At 37.8% G+C, this 16,879-nt stretch overlaps 2 protein-coding genes across 5 annotated transcripts in view; one reads left to right on the top strand and one right to left on the bottom strand.

Moving 5' to 3' along the window:
- Positions 1 to 9,703, bottom strand: part of chm (CHM Rab escort protein) — an 84,290-nt gene extending 74,587 nt beyond the window's left edge. Inside the window, exon 1 of the mRNA XM_052021204.1 lies at positions 9,630 to 9,703. Coding sequence (XP_051877164.1) covers positions 9,630 to 9,678 — 49 coding nt within the window. The 5' untranslated portion in view covers positions 9,679 to 9,703. The remainder of the gene's footprint in view (positions 1 to 9,629) is intronic.
- A 3,991-nt stretch (positions 9,704 to 13,694) lies between these two features.
- Positions 13,695 to 16,879, top strand: part of dacha (dachshund a) — a 294,607-nt gene continuing 291,422 nt past the window's right edge. For all 4 annotated transcript variants that reach the window (XM_052021416.1, XM_052021413.1, XM_052021414.1 and 1 more), the window contains exon 1: positions 13,695 to 14,163. In XM_052021416.1, coding sequence (XP_051877376.1) covers positions 13,721 to 14,163 — 443 coding nt within the window. In that variant the 5' untranslated portion in view covers positions 13,695 to 13,720. The remainder of the gene's footprint in view (positions 14,164 to 16,879) is intronic.

Raw genomic sequence — 16,879 nt, 5'->3', positions numbered from 1 at the left:
ATTTTTGTTAAAGTACCCTCCTTTTCCAAATTAAAAATATTAACCCAATAGAACCAGAAATCTTGTGTGTTATGTTGTCTAGCTGGCAACAAGAAAGCTACAAGGTCAAGGAATGTTTCCAATCATTGTCGTCCAGGCTGGGACCAACAAGGGTAAGATTTTAGATCAACAGTACCAGGCACTATCAGCTGAACAAAATACCAAGAGTTATAGTCTTGAAACTATTAAAAACAGCTTAGGGCTAAAGTCAACACATGAAACTTAAAATTGTGTGGGAAAGAGGGGTTCCATGTCATGGCTTAATTTCACCAGTGCCAAAACTGGAAGGAACTGCATCAATGGGAACCCTTCTATCTCGAACAGCTGGAAACAGGATCCTAGTTGGAGATAAATAGGACAACATGAAAAATTTAAACTAGTGAATGGGGGAAGGAGAGGCAAGATGGAACAGGAGACATGGGAAAAAAAGATTGCAGTAATATTTCTGACCAAGATTCTACATTTATGTTTTTAGAAGTTGTATTTTAAGCACAGGTAAACTGAAACTAATAGTCATGAAGTAATTAAACCAAGAGAGAAGGTTCAAGATTATAACAAAGCAATATATTAGCATGTGGCTCAAATAAACTTTCTCTACATAATGTGAAGCATAGAAACAAATTAAACGAACTGCAGCTATGAAATCAACTTGGGAAATGGAAAGGCTGTGTAAGGGATGCACAGGGGAATATCCTGCTAGCCGTTACATAGATCAATACAGTACAGGAACAGGCCTTTTAGTCTACGATGTTGTGCTGAATTAACACCCAATTCCTCCTTCCTGCACATGGCTCATATCCCTCCATATTCATGCGCCTAAGAGCTTCTCAATCATCTCTATTGCACGTGTCTTCACCACTACCCCTGGCAGCACATTCCAGGCACCCACCAATCTGCACCCCCGCACATCTCCTTTGAACTTCCTACTTTTCACCTTAAATACATGCCCTCCAATATTAGACATTTCAACCCTATGAAAAAGGTATCACCTGTCTACTCTATCTATACCTCTCAATCTTATAAACTTCTCTCCTCTCAGCCTCTGCCACTCAAGAGAAAACAATCTTAGTTTGTCCAACCTCTCCTTATAGCACACACCCTCATTACAAGGTGGTCAGGACTGGGAAATAAATATAAAAGGTTATTCGGGAAAATAGGCCTTGGTGATTAAAGAGGAGATGACTTCTAAAGACAGGATATTGTGAAGTATGCAGTGTAAAATGTATGGGCTGCATTAAGAAATTGAAAAGGATTCAATATTGAATGAGTTGTATTTAGGCCCCTGAAAGCAGCTGTTAGTGGGAGAGTGGATAAAAGTAAAGATTTTGACTTTCCTACATACTTATACTGTTAAAATCACATTGGATATTAACTATCAAATAAAACAGGAACAATGGACTTTGTTCTAAAAAGGAGTAAACCTCCTCTGCATACTGGAATCATTTTCAGCTAAAATACATAACCTAGAGCAAGGGGATAGGACATTTTATCCCCAATGGAGTAAAGATACAGATTCATTTAACATCCCACATGTGATAATGTGATGAAATTTAATATAATTTGAAGTATAAAAACTAAATGGTTACTTAAAAGGTTCTAGATTTCAGTAAGACTGTTTCAATGGAAATGACAGAAGTTGGTCACAGTAAACTGGGTAACCTTAATGGGGAAATAATTTACCAAGATATGGAACAAATTTATATCCCAAAAAGGGCATGCTCTCCAATTCTCATGGTTTTATTTGAGAGGGAGGTGAGGAAGAAAGAAAGGTAGTTAAAGAGGCAAGGCACAAAAAGAACTACAAAAAGGAAGGCAAATTCAGCAGAAATCCTGGTGACCAAGAACAATACAAGGAAGAAAGAAAAGTAAAATCTATAGACTATTGAACTTGCAAGGAATAGCAAAAGCAGAAAAATACAACAGTTAGGTGCAATGTGAAAAGATCAGTGATATTGCGAGAAAATAAGGAAATGGTAGACATGTTCAATAATTACTTTGCAACCCTTTTAAAAGAGAAAGCACAAGTTGAAAATATAATGTTACAGACCAGGTGAATGTTCCTTTAAGATAGAGCACAGTGGTGTGTGTGGCGTGCTTACATCAACAGAAGATAAAGGACGTAATGACATTGTTGAAGTCAGTCAGTCAGAGAAGAGAGAGAGAAGAGGGAGAGACACCAGCCTGCTAGTTTTCTCTATCGATGGATGAGAAACAAAAACTGTGTCTGTTACTACAATCCACGTATGGAAATTGGGAGTAATCCAGTGGAGTTCACTTTGTTGCTGACCTGTGGAGGGAAACAGGTATTTGTGTGGACAGCTTTTCAGGGTGAGGAAGTCACTACCGAGTAAACACTGAGGTGTTGTTTGGGTTCCATCGTGGAACATTTGGATTTCATAATTACTCTCTATGTTCTCTCTACATCTACGTTTTATCTTCAGACAACGGTGGTTGTTGAAGAAGCCTTTGCTCATGTTTCACCTTATGGCTTGCTGAACTGAACTTTAAGAACCATTCCTGGACTTGGAGATACTGGGACTTTGCCACACGCACACTACGAGTTTAGTTTTGGGGTTAATGTTCAAGGTTTAACATTTTTACTTCTAACATTTTTACTTTTATTTTTCTTATTATCATAAGTAGTTAGTAATAAAGTAGTTTTTAAACACTTATCATGACTTGGAGTGTTTCTTTTGTTGCTGGTTCGTAACAATAATCATAACTTTTCAAAACACTAAACTTAAAGACGAATAATTGTGCAAAGCACTGACATAAAAGGTGAGAAGGAAACCAAGGAAATGAGAAATTAGCCCGCAGTTCCCAAATGGGGAATTTTGTAGGGTGAATACAGAAACAGACACCATTGTAGAATCCAGACCAGGTGGTAGAGGTAAAAATCAAGTTGTCAGTTTGCACACTGAAGATGCTTTGCATCTTTAACAAATTATTAAAATGCAGTGGATTTTATGCAATGCATTTATTAAAATGCAATTCTCAAAAGGAATTTGCCAATTTCTTTGACCAGATAACTATATTCTGATCAACTCAAAACTCTCATTAAAAACTTTGCAGCCTTAACAGGACAGTGCAGCAATGAAGGAAAATTATATATCCAAATCACATGATCAAATACTTCTAACTTACCCTATTCTAATAAAACAATTGCTATGCAGGTTCACTAATACATTAAAACCATATAACTCCCTCCTGGTACAACATTCCAGACAATGCAAAACCATCTTCAGCCAGGTGCTTGAGATGCAAACTTAAATTGGCAAATATATTCAGTTCTGTAAAGCTGCCTATCCTGTTTGTAGTCAAAATTTCCTTGAGTCACTGAAAATGCAACAGATCAGATGTGCTCCATTCTCTCGCCCATGTATAAAGTGTAGGTATACAGCGAATTCCATTTCAAAATCTGTGTTGGGATAGCCAGGATAACAACACAAGGGCCACACCATGGTATTCCATCCTCCCACAAGTTCAACCTTGTATAAAGTGAACAGTTCTGTTACTGTCAAACCAAGTATTACATTCAAGATCCGATACAGTTTAAAAAATTCAACACTTTCCCATTAAGCTACACTGAGAATCTGACTTCTTCTCAAAAAAAAGCATTAAATACCAATAGTAAATTCTTAAAAAACCTATTTGTGTAAAGGCTTAATACATCAAAAGCAAACAACGTTATTACAGCGTCAGCGACCCAGGTTCGATTCTGGCCGCTGTCTGTAAGGAGTTTGTACATTCTCCCCGCATCTGCGTGGGTTTCCTCCCACACTCCAAAGACGTACAGGTTAGGAAGGTGTGGACTTGCTATAATGGCGCCAGAAGTGTGGCAACACTCGCAGGCTACCCCCAGAACATTCTACGCAAAGATACATTTCACTGTGTGTTTCAATATACATATGACTAATAAAGCTATCTTATCTTATTTGATCTGAAGATGTTCTGTTAAATTCCATTGACAAAAAAAAGGTCATTTCCAAAGTTCAGTTCCCCAAAGCACAGAAACACAATCTATTAAGTCATTCCATTATACAGGTGGTGGAGCATCCATAATATAGTAAACAGTTACTTCATCAAGATCCATTTTTAAAAGGTTCTTGGGATCTTTGAAACAAAATGTTAACCTGCATGTACAATTCTTAATTGTTCAATTGAAAACACTCAACTGAAAAATACCGAATAGGTTTGCCTTATTGAATATACATGTGCAAAACACAGAATGTAAATTTTAATAGGAATGACTGCATGTTTTGCACACTGTTATAAATCACCCAAAACTAAAAATCCCTCAATCAAATTCATAAAACCTGGCATTTCAACACAAAGATGAAAAAGGTTCTAGATTTGAACATTCAAATTGGAATTGGAGGAGGACCTGGTGTACCTTTGACAAAGTCAGTTGCAAAGTTATCGGCTGGTCAAGAACATATGCAAACTACTGGTACAGCGTGTGGCTTTGCCTCTGATTCACATGCTTTGTTCATATTTAAAGACAAAATGTAGTGCCTTAACTTCCATATCCCAAATGTACTTAAGGATATATTAAACTGGGATATTCTACTATCCTGGGAAAATATCCTTAATGAAGTAATACAAATTTAATCTAATCAAATGTGCAGTCAGCACAATTTGCCCATATAAAACTTGAGGTACAGTTTTTTTTAAAAACCTTATAATCTAATATAGTAAACAAAAAAAAATACAAATACTATCCAGTAAGGTCTTAATGATTTTACTCACTTAAATTTATAAGAAAATTGTTCACAGGCTGAAATCTATAAAGTAACATGAAATGTCATCATGAAAGCTTAAAAATTAGAACTGTCATAATACCTCTGAAAACTTAAAACTTTAAAATTGTGACTTCAGCACTTTTTTTGGTAATCAACATTTAAAAAACCCACTGTATTTTTTGGTTCAACTGTAAATTTGCAATAAACATGATTTACAGCCTAAAGAAGCACCAAAATGACTCTTCAAAATTACATTAATTTATACTTAACATAATACCAAAGCAGAAAAGCTCAGGCAATTGTGATTTACTGGAAAACAATCAGCAGCTTGATCCAAAAGTCACAATTTACCCCAAAATTACTGGAGTGATACCCATAAACACCACTAATTAAAAAGTGGATCACTGTCTTACTAAGACAAAAGAATCAATGTTTGCTTTCAGTGAAATTATGAAGTCAGAGTACTGCTGGGTATAACTATGTCATTTTGACATAATAGGAATCTCTCGTACTTCGGAATTTATCACTGCTGGAGGTCCAGCTTATTGAAAAAGCATCAAGCTGCCAGCACCTTGGCAGGTATTGTTTGAAGTGCAGTGCAACAATCCTGTGGCCTTGCTCAATGCCTCTCCAAAATACTACAGTAGAACTCTGATAATCCAACACACTCAAGATTTTGTGGTATAGGACTGGCAGATTTTCCAGATTATTGGGTGTTATTCCTATTAATATCCCAACACACTTCTAATTTCACTTTTTTTTGGAAAGAAAGATGTTACACTGTATTATAATAAATTTTTCCAGTGAATCCAACAAGTTGAAAGAGTGGTAACCATTACCCGATGAGCCAGATGCCAAACCATCAGGATTTCAGAAAGTCAGATTGTGGGGGTTTCACTGCAACTGGCTCTTGTACTTACTTGTATTACATTTCAAAATTTCTTTGATTAACTGTAAGATTGAAAAACAGAAAATGCTAGAAATACTCTGTAGGTCAGGTCACATCACAGCTATGGGAAGAAAAACAGTTAACATTTCAGATCAGAGACCCTCATTAGAACCGACAAGGAGACAGAGGCTTGTAAAGCTGTAGGGAGGGTGGTGGAGGGGATGTTTCTTCTCAGGTGAAGCCACAGTGACCATGGAGATAAGCTACAATTAAGATTACCTGGTCAAATGAGTTAACGGGAGCAGTAAGAGTGAGAACATAGACAAAAGAATGTGGGAGTTGCAAAATGCAGAGCAGGAGGGCATGCCCAGCAGGTCAGGCTGGGCATCTCCTCCACTCCCCAAGAGAGAAAAAAAAATCAGATTGTTGATTGATACATGCTGAGAAATCAAGTTACCTTAAGTTGTAGAATTTAATATTGAATGGAGCTGCAATGTGCCCTCTACATTGCTGGTCTCCTCTACACTGGTGAAACCAAAAGCAGATTGGGTGATTGCTTAGAGGAACATCTGCATTCAATCTGCAGGGGCAACTCAGAGTTGTCCATTCCCTGCCACTTTAATTTCCCCATCCTGCTGACTTAATCGGTCTGTGACCTCCTTTACCGTCAGTGAGGCCCCATGCAAGCTTGGAGAACACCACCTCATCTGTCTAGGCACATCGCTTTAGTTTTCCAGCATCTGTAGCTCTCATTTTCACACTACTGTAAAATGCATTCAGGTACCCCAAAAACTTGGGTTGTACAGTCAGGTAACAGGGTTATAAGAATGGTGCCATCTTGCAATCAAATGAATATTTAAATCTTCTGTGGTCCTATGGAGTCACAGAAATTCTTTTAAAGGGGCAAACCAAGAAAAACTTGAGATACAAGTATGAATCATTTGCTTTTCTACACAGCAAGTTAATGTGCAATGGTTATAATCTGATTCAATTAATAGAATATAGAACAACATAAAATAATGAACAGGTTACTCTTCCTCCCTACATCATTGGATAGCATTGCCAATAAACAAACTAAAATGAGATGATACATCTTTGCTACCTGGGGAGAACTTGGGAGAGATCACCCTGTTGAAAGTACTCAGTTTTTATCCCATTGCCTTCAATATCTGAAGACGAGTAGGGTGATGTCACGGTAGGCCTTACCAACATTCTTGACCATACTCAACACATCTATAAATTACAGATTTGCTGATGCATTTGACTGTATTAGTATCCTGCTTAGCACTACCCTGCAAAGCACTGGGTCATTGTTCTGGAGTCCTGACACTCAAAGGGGCACTTCTTGTACTTTTTTTTAAAAAAGACATCTGTTTGGGCTGTGCACTGCATGTGGTGTGCCAGAACACTGGCACAAATCCCTGCCCTGGTGCTCCCACAGTAATGACCTGCCCATGGCTCAGTGCAGAGAAGCTTTTTATGAGGAGTGGTGTTGAGAGAGGCAGGGGCCAGTGGTGCAACTGCCTGATACTGCAATGTGGGGCTCAGGGTTGCACCCTAGTTGATTCCACAATACTTTTATTCCTGGGAACACATCCTGAGTGCCATGTACTAGAATGTACTTGATAATGAAAATGTCTGTAAATATGTTTTTGACACCGTCCATATTTTCTGCAATCTCTTTCCCTTACAAATTTGCACTTCTGTTTGCTAAGCTGCACTGTCATGCACCAAAATAAAAATTCCAAAAGATGCATAGACTTTTCTCAATTGAGTGAAGTGCAAACATCAGCCTCTCCTTATCACTCAGGTAAGCACAGGAGAATGAAAGACCACAATTTTTGTTCAAAATGTCAACATCTAAAGTCACACTAGAAGCTCATAATAAAGGAAGAAATTTCACTCTTGCAGATCATGGCAACTCAATAGAGAAGTGTTTCACACAATTAGAGAATTGTGAGAATTAAAGAATTAAAGTTGCAGTATTTACTAATTAAGTATTTTAAATTAACAGATTTGAAACAAACTTCAATGAGGGCAGTTTCACACTTGCATCAACACAAGTCATCAGCTGCAGTCATCACTTTTCCAAGGCAGTATACCCACCAAGCAGAAGCCAAATGTAATTTAGGTGGAGGATAAGATAAGATTTCTTTATTAGTCACATGTACATCAAAACACACAGTGAAATACATCTTTGCATAGAATGTTCTGGGAGCAGCCTGGAAGTGTTGCCATGCTTCCAGCGCCAACATAGCATGCCCACAACTTCCTAACCTGTACATCTTTAGAACGTGGGGGGGAAACCAGAGCACCCAGAGGAAATCCACGTAGACAAAGGGAGAACATACAAACTCCTTACAGACAGCAGCCAGTATTAAACCCGGGTCGCTGGCACTGTACTAGCATTATGCTAACCGCTACACTACCGTGCCTGCCCAGAAAGGAGGCAAGTAGGGAAGTTTATAAAGTAGGTGAAAAGTTAAACCAGCAAATCTTGCGTTTATTCTCACACCTTTCAATAGAATGTCAACAGAATTTATAAATGTCTCGGAGTCCTTCCCGCCCCCCCCCCCCCTCAAAGAGTGCAAAAATGATGCAAAAATACTGCACTTATTGCATAAAGCCACCACAATCAATTGTATTTCCAAAACAAATTTTAAAGACCTACTGCAGCTCAACATTGGTTTTGTAATTACACAGCCTTCATTTTAATCTCAGGGTACATCTGGCTGTGATTTAAGTTTATTCTACATCTAATTGTGTCTGTTCTTAAAAGACTTTTTAAAGTATTTTTATCCAAATATTAAAAAAAAATTTTTGCAGGTGAACAATTTATTCAATAGCTTTTTAAAGGAAGTGAATTTGTGGAATAAGCACAGCCTACAAGATTGAAATTTATTGCAGATTCCAAGCTGGCCAAACATTCATTCAGATGTATCTGCTATGCCCACATAGGGCAAAATGAAGGTTTCCTTCTCTAAAGGACGATGAAACCCTATTGGGTTTTAAACTCAGTCTGTTTGTCAATTTCAGTGAAACAGTTCACATTCATTTATTTGAAAATAATGGTTTACAAAGGCAATTAAAAAGAAAGTGCAGAGAGAAAAGCTGAATCAATGTTGCATTTAAATGACCAGTTCTGACAAACTGGAAGTAACCTTAAACTATTTAATTTCACAGAGCCTGTTTTGTGTTCTATATGACTAACTTTCCCCTATCAACTCAATAGCTTTATCTGCCACTTGGCACCATGGCAACTTTGATCTCACTTTTGCCCTAACCATCCCTTCCCTACAATTTGCTTTTTCCTCTTTCCCAGTTTTGACAAGGGATCTTTCACTGAAACATTAACTGTTTCTCTTTCCATAGATGTTGCCTGACCCAAGTGTTTCCAGCATTTGGAGTTTTTGTCGCATATTGCCAGTATCTGCAGTTATTTTTAATTTTAACTTATTAAATAGTTAAAAGATAGTTAGGTTTTTCATTTGACAAAACTATCAAAAGCTACAATGGGAAGAGGTGGATTCATTGATTTCATTAAATGGTGATACAAAGAAGTTCTAAGTGGCCATTAACAGCACAGTCGCATACTGTTGCTGTTTGCTTCCAATGCTGCCAGCTTACTCCTGAACTGCAACGGTGTCTATACTCCAGGAAGTACTGCAATGGCTGCAAACACTTTGTGAGGTGCCACATCATTTAAAGTCGTTTTCTGGCATACTATTAGCATTGGGCAACTCTTTAGTTCCACGTTGTCTGGAAGATGCACTAACAACTCAGGACAAGACGATTCTGAGCAAGAACCAAGGCCCAGCTTCAACACGACTTCCTGACGATTGCAACGCAGGGCTTTAAAGCTCCGGTACCCATGGCTCAGGCTGACTTTTTCAGGTCTAGAAGAAGCACAACGCCAGGTTGGACGCCTTTGTTTCTTTCTTTCTTCCTTCCTTCCTTACCTGTACCCAAGACTACTACGTCCAGCTCCGCAGGGAGAGAATCCGCCATTTTCGCATGCCTCACGTGATGCAGAATGCGGAAATTACGACACTTAACCGCCCCGTAACTGCTGTCAATCAACAGGAAAACGTCACACTTGGCAATAAATGTATATGCAATAATAAGACAGGGGCACTTACATCTGCAATCATCCTTGCAACAAAACATGCAAAAGGAATTCAGCTAAATTGGCGACATAAGACAAACGTACACCATATTTCTTTCTTCGTACTGCTACAAATTGTAAAGTCAATAAATGACATATTAGCAGTAACATGAAACCTGGAAATATAATACAGTGGATATTTTGATGAAAATAGCTTTATTAGTTATTTATCAGAAGTACAGCAGTCACGTAACAATGTGACATATTTTTTTCATGCTTCACTAACTCTTTAGTATACTATACTGTATTTCCTAGTTTGAAATCACGTCAAACGCTAATCTATGCCTAATTGTACAAACTATTCAACTACTTCTAGTTTTTGCGCAAAATAATCTGACTTTATCAATTGCCGAAAAATGTCTCTTTGGATCTCCGTTTGATATAGAGAACGCTTACATTCGGAAAATTATATGAAATATTATTATTTGTATTTATTCCCTTCTATTCGACAAAAGTAACTTGCAAAATTATAACTCTGGGGCATATTTTTTTTCGGTCAAAACGTTTATTATTCTCCTTCCTGTGTGGGAAAAGGACAGAGCGCCCTTTAAGTAAATGCATTAAATTGGAAGTGAGAAAAATTAAATTGAACTTCAGTTTAGTCCGTGATCAAGTAGCCTATTCTCTGAACCAACGCTAATTATCAATCTGAAAATGTTTCACCTACATTAAGAAAATCCTCAGTTTTGTTGAAATACATGTTCATTGAAAGTACTGTTATAGTTATACCGTTCCCTAAATGAAGATTACGAGCATCTTCTGTTATAAAGCAATACTGACATCATGCTGTCTGTAGATTTAATTATAATCCTTTGAACCCCATGAGCAGCTTGATGAAAAACACAGTGGTATTTAGTTTGCAGCGACCATGCGGCGGAGCATTTATTTCTTTAAATCGAATAAAAAAATACTTTACAGTTAGAGTTTGATGTCGGTGCGCTTGTCAGATTCTTAGTAAGCTTGTTTTCAATAACTAGTGCTTACTCAGCTTGCGATTGCTGAGGTTAATATCACTTAATACACATATTTTTAATGAATGAGACTAGATCGATTTGTATTTACTGTTCTTTTGGATACGACTCAGTATACTGAGATTGGGTTTATCAACGGTTTGGCAAAATGTGTTCAATTAATAAGTTAGTTTCTGTTTCCTTAACTGTACTGATGAGGCTATTGTTGAATCAACCGTCCCGCCTTCTTTTTGCTGTCGCTTGGTTTATTATCACATCGTACCTACAGTCATCCCCGAGTTCGCGCAGCAAATATCAACGCGTTTGTAAAGATAATCCAGTCATTGAGAAATTATAACAAGCATTTTCCACAGGAGTTTTAAGAAGTTGTGTTTAATCTTATAGTGTGATTATAACAAAATGGGAACTGCTCTCTGCAGACGTGAGACAATTGTCTAAATAAAAACTTCCCTTAGCAAATGCGCTAAGTAAAGTCATCAGCTGGAATATTATGATATTCTAAGCAGCATTTGTGCACGCACGTCATTATTATAACAGGCACGACATCCTATCCACGGGATTAACAAATTATCAATGATTAATTTCCATGTGCTTTTGTAAATACAACGTTCTGCTGGCAATATTACTAGCCCTAATTTTTTTTAAATACAACGTGGAAAAACAATAATATTTTAATTGGTATTGTAATAACTGCCTTTTAGCAAAGAAATTCAAAGATTGATCGTTTTCCCTTTGGGTTAGTATTCTGAGTTGTTTAAAAGAATTCACTGTCGCGCATTATTAACCAGAAATTTAAATGAAAATATCTGTAATTCTTCAACTTTTCCGAATAGCCACATCAACAATGATTAAACAAAAATGTGCATGAGATTTACTTAACCCGAATTACTTCATGGACGAGAATGTTGATTATACACATTGTAAGAGAAAGTTTTCAGAGCCCTTAATTAAGAAATTAAAATGATCCTGTTTTCCGCAAGCAAGTCTGAACCAGCAATCCCAACTCTTTGCACGGAACGTTGTATGTAGTTAGAATTCTGTGAAAGACTATTTATCAAAGTAAAACATGTTTTAAGAAAATTGAAATGAATGGAGTTGATGCAATTATATAAATGTATTCAAACGCAATTTTCATTCACGTTCTTTGCTTTCATTGCAAATTATCTTTGCATCACGCTCACCATATTGTTACATAGTGTTACTTGTAACAGGTAACGATAACTTGTCTGTTATCGTCCACACACAACGTTATTGCATTCGCCCCCACGCTCCCCCCCCCCACCCCCACCCACCATTCATTAGGAAAAGGTATTGTTGCCCAAACCATGCTGTATTTTCATTTCAAAATGATGTAGAGATAAGGGATCCCGTAACATTCACTTCTGGGTAACTTCCAGGTGTATGATCCTTGCATTTTCTTCCAATGTCTGATCACGCATTGGTTAACTGAATTCTCGACATTCTCAGATGGTACTCCATGCACTGGGTTAACTGCGATCGATGTTTATTTAAAATACGGATTTGTCATTAGTATTTCTTTCTCAATATCGACCTTTAAATTGCACCTGAAAAGTAAACATACGTTATGGGCATGACTACTGTATTCCAAAGTACAGGTGTCGTGTTGTGTCCGAAGCAACATCTTTGGTTTTCATGTCTCTCCTCCACTCACCGCATTCCCACCAAACCAGGGCTAAAAGATATAGGGGATGCGAACAAAAGATTGTCGAAATTAAAACAAAGTAGACTTATTGTGAACGTTTTACCCAGACAATGGAGCGAAAAAATCTTTTGAAGACCAGTAGCTTTCAAGTATTAAGTTGGATTTCGGATTGAGTTTACGATAGCGTTGATTGTTTCTCTGTCACTTCAAGAGGTTATCCATTTCTATTGAATTAACAGGCCCGTATTACCAAGCACTTCATCTTCAGCGGGACATGTGTTAAGACTGCTATTCCTTACATGTTCAGTTCTTTTCAGTAAATCATCCTGGGCTGCCGAATTTCGACACAAACAAAAGACAATATGCGAGGAGAATGAAGTGCTGAAAAAAGCTGTTTCACATCTAGTGCCTTGTTTATTGTACGTTTTGTTTAAAGTGATATACAGTTTCTTTCTCCACATATGCTGCCCAACCTAATGAGCATTTCCAACGTTTCTGTGTTAATTTTTCCACAACCTACATATTCCAAAATGATTATGATTTTTGCCTTTAGAAGAATTGTCTTCTGAGAGTTCCGTGTGAAAGGACGAAGTTTCATCGGGGTATAAATACCAATTCCTTTGGATTAAGAATAAAGCGCGGTGTCCCTGAAAGTCATATAGTATTTTCTGGGCAGAAATAAGTGAAAATCGAAAATGCACCACATGAACCAAAATCTCCAGATATCGTGAATATAAGTGGTTTTGGTAAAAGGATTTCACAAAAATCATCCACAGATTTAAAGATATCCCTCGTCAGACTCCTCAAAGACGGAAAACCTCTTCAAAGCAAGTGTTTGAAATCACCTTACAATAATATATCGAATGGAAGAATAATGTAAGTCAGAGAACATTAAATTTTGAAACCTCGACGAACTTCAGAAAACTTAGGGGTGAGTTCAGCTTTAAACTCAAACGGAGCGGCTCCTGTTCATTCAGTGATTTATTGATATATGCTCAGCACGTACTTGACTGAAGGCAGCAGCAAACTCCGCCTCCTCTTTCTGATTGGTAGAACCATAGCACAGACGTGCAATAGAGAACGTCTCTGCGGAAGCCACGCAGCGGATTGGTTGCGTGCGATGTCAGTTAGGCGAGAGGGGCGTAGTCGTTGCGAAGAGTAGGTGACTGCGGCTCCTCGCTTTTCCATACTACATTACACAGATACACAGAGGGAGAGACGCACACAGAGAGTACATGTGGAAAAGTGGCCATGGCTGTGTCAGCTCCCGTTATCCCACCGCCCCCTCTCACTCCCACCTCTACCCCGTTAACAGGAGGCTTGTTCCGCACCGATTCTGTGTACACCAGCCCTTCGGAATCTCCCAAACTTAGTAGCATTAATAACAACATCAACAGCGGCAACGAGTGTAAGATGGTCGAGCTCCGTGGAGTCAAAGTGGCGTCTTTCAATGTGGACGGGCAGGAGCTGATCTGCCTCCCGCAGGTTTTTGATCTCTTCCTCAAGCATCTGGTGGGCGGTTTGCATACGGTTTACACTAAGTTAAAGAGACTGGATATAACGCCCGTGGTCTGCACCGTGGAGCAGGTCAGAATCCTCAGAGGACTCGGAGCCATCCAGCCCGGAGTTAACCGTTGCAAACTCATATCCAGAAAAGACTTTGAAACTTTGTTCAACGATTGCACCAACGCAAGGTAAGCTCGATCTCCCCCCCCCCCCCCCCGATTTGTTTCTCTTTTCGCTCCCCCCCCCCCTTTCGTTTTTTCCTCCCATTTCCATTTCATCATTGTCACCTGTTTGGGCATTTTATCTAAAGGTCAATAAGGGTTTCCAGTGATCAGAAACATCGTGGCGTTTCTCATTCGGAGACATATCGTAAGTCTTAAAAAAAACCTGGATCGCATCCTAAAATATTCACCGGCATTAGCACTTACTCTGTTTGCAAACTCCTTTATCGACATCGGTCATGTTTCAGTTTCACTCATTTCACCCGCCCTCCCCACGTTGTTATCGCAACCAAGGAGCTCAGAACAGTAAAATGAATGCAAGGACAGATACCCGATCATAACCCCGTTTTCTAATTATATCCATTCATCGTTTTGCAAGGAACACGCGAAAACCACCGTAGCACGAACGTAACAAATCACATTTATACTTACGCTGTGTAGGTGTTAAACTAACACAAGGGTGACTGTCCATACCAGCACAATGATCTGACGGCACAAAGTTAAACAGATGAGCTAAAGATGGTTTATTCATAAATTGCTATCCTTAGACACCATAACATTCCTTTCATTTTCTGGCTATCATGGAACAGAGCCGCTTTGCTGGGAGTTGTATGATTTCTGTTTCAGCCTGCAGGACTCGCTGTTGTCATTTCTAATCAGCAAAAACAAAAAAAAACTTACTCCAAAGTGCTAAAGACATTCACAATTAGCAGATAATGCGAGATGCAAAATAAACTGAGGTACCAAACTAAATCCGCGGGTTGATTTATCTGGTGCATTTTTTATTCCCTTTGAATTGATCGAGAATTAATTTTCCAGAGCGTTTTTTCAGACTGCAGATGTTGCAGTTTGTACAATAAATCAATGAGAGCAGATCTAAATGAATCGCTTTGGATATGGATTCTGTGCATGTTTTGATGTTTCTGTGATATTCTTAGCTTGTTAACTGACAGCTATATAAATGGTAAGCATACATTGCCAGATATGTTTCTGGGAGACTATAACTTTGCAATACACTGACCTGTCAAACTCAATGGATTAAAACAAAACTTTTTGGATCAGTAATGGTGGGCGAATAAAACAATCCTTTATAATTCCTTGGTTTGAAATTGATCTGCAGGTTTTATTGCATTCATTATTTATTGAAGAACTGCAAGCTAAACACAACGTTAAGCTATTTTGCACTTAGGGACTGCATTTAGAAAATTGGATGGAAATTGCATTACTGACGAACATCTGTGCAATTTTTCCATTGTATTGTTATACATAGGTGTAATGTCTCAGCAGAATTTTTGACCACATAGTGTAATTTTATCTTTTTCAAAGTGTATTCAGAAATATTCTAAAAGTGCAACTGATATGCTCTATTTATTAGAGACATACTGGAAAAAAAGCCTTCAAAAATTAATTTTTATTTGCCTCTAGCACAGGTTTAATAGAGTACACACTTGCCTGTTTGCAGAAATATTGTTTAATCACATTAATATCACAGCCTGAGGAGGGAAGATAATTGTACAAATGCATATAGAAATATCCATTGCTAACTTTTTATGATTAAATTATGTAAATGACCCATCTACTGTCCTTCGGAGCACTAATCATCTAATTAGGAGTGATGTCTTGAATAGATGTTTCTGAATCTGGATATATGCAATTGGGAATGCATAAAATTGGAACTGACATTCATAATTCGAGAAAGTAGCTTGCAAGAGAAATGTTATCTTATATTCACATATACTTGCTTACAAGATAGAGGTTAAATAAGCTTCATTACTATTTCTTTAATTACTGCTTCTATGAAAAACAAATGCCACAGATGATTTTTTAAATGGGCTAGTTTTAGGATTAAGGCAGCAATTAGAATAATGAATTGGACAGAATTCTTCCTGTAATGAATTATATTGAGGCATATTAATGCAAACAAAATATATGAAAACTATTTAGGTTAGAAAATTAATGATCAGTTATCTTTCTTGTATTTTTACTATCATGTGATCACTTTCAAAATTTGAAACTGATGAAACTAGTTGAGAAATAGAGGTATTAAGTTTGTAACTCACATGGCATTAATCAATGTAAATAGTACATTATTAACACTGTTAACGGGATTGAATCTGAGTATATTTTTTATACTGATTGCAGTATACAACGCTGATTTCCATTTACCTACAGTAAATAGAATGTCAAATGTGTCACAGGGAAATAAATACAGTGAAGTTTAAAGGGAGACATGATGCCCCAAAGCATCACTCAGTGGATTGATTTATCTTGCATGGTATAATGACTGCAGATGTGGATCTGTTATTCTAGATGAGGAATGAATTTGATGAGCTGATAGCACAAGCCAAGAAGCGTGGTTTTAATTACTGATGTGGAATTTATTTGTGAAGCACAAATGATTTACCACATTACTTTTCTGTTATTGGTAGATGACCTTGCTTTTTATACCAGAACATTGTTTCTAGATTATTCAAATAAAATGGCATTTTTCAAGGGCAGTACCATTTAATATACCATTTGACTGGTAAAGGAACAGGCTGATATATTAGGATTATAACTGACTGAGACTCTATGGATCTGAAAGCATTGCGAGTTTGGCGATTCCTGTTATGATGAGGGTGGGCGGGTGTTGTGGGTGGGGGGAAGTGGAGTTGTGGGCAAGAGTCGACAAGGCTTCGTTTAA

The sequence above is a fragment of the Pristis pectinata genome, chromosome 8, assembly GCF_009764475.1.
Source record: "Pristis pectinata isolate sPriPec2 chromosome 8, sPriPec2.1.pri, whole genome shotgun sequence".
Lineage (NCBI taxonomy): Eukaryota > Metazoa > Chordata > Chondrichthyes > Rhinopristiformes > Pristidae > Pristis > Pristis pectinata.
This window is presented reverse-complemented; position numbering and strand designations above follow the sequence as displayed.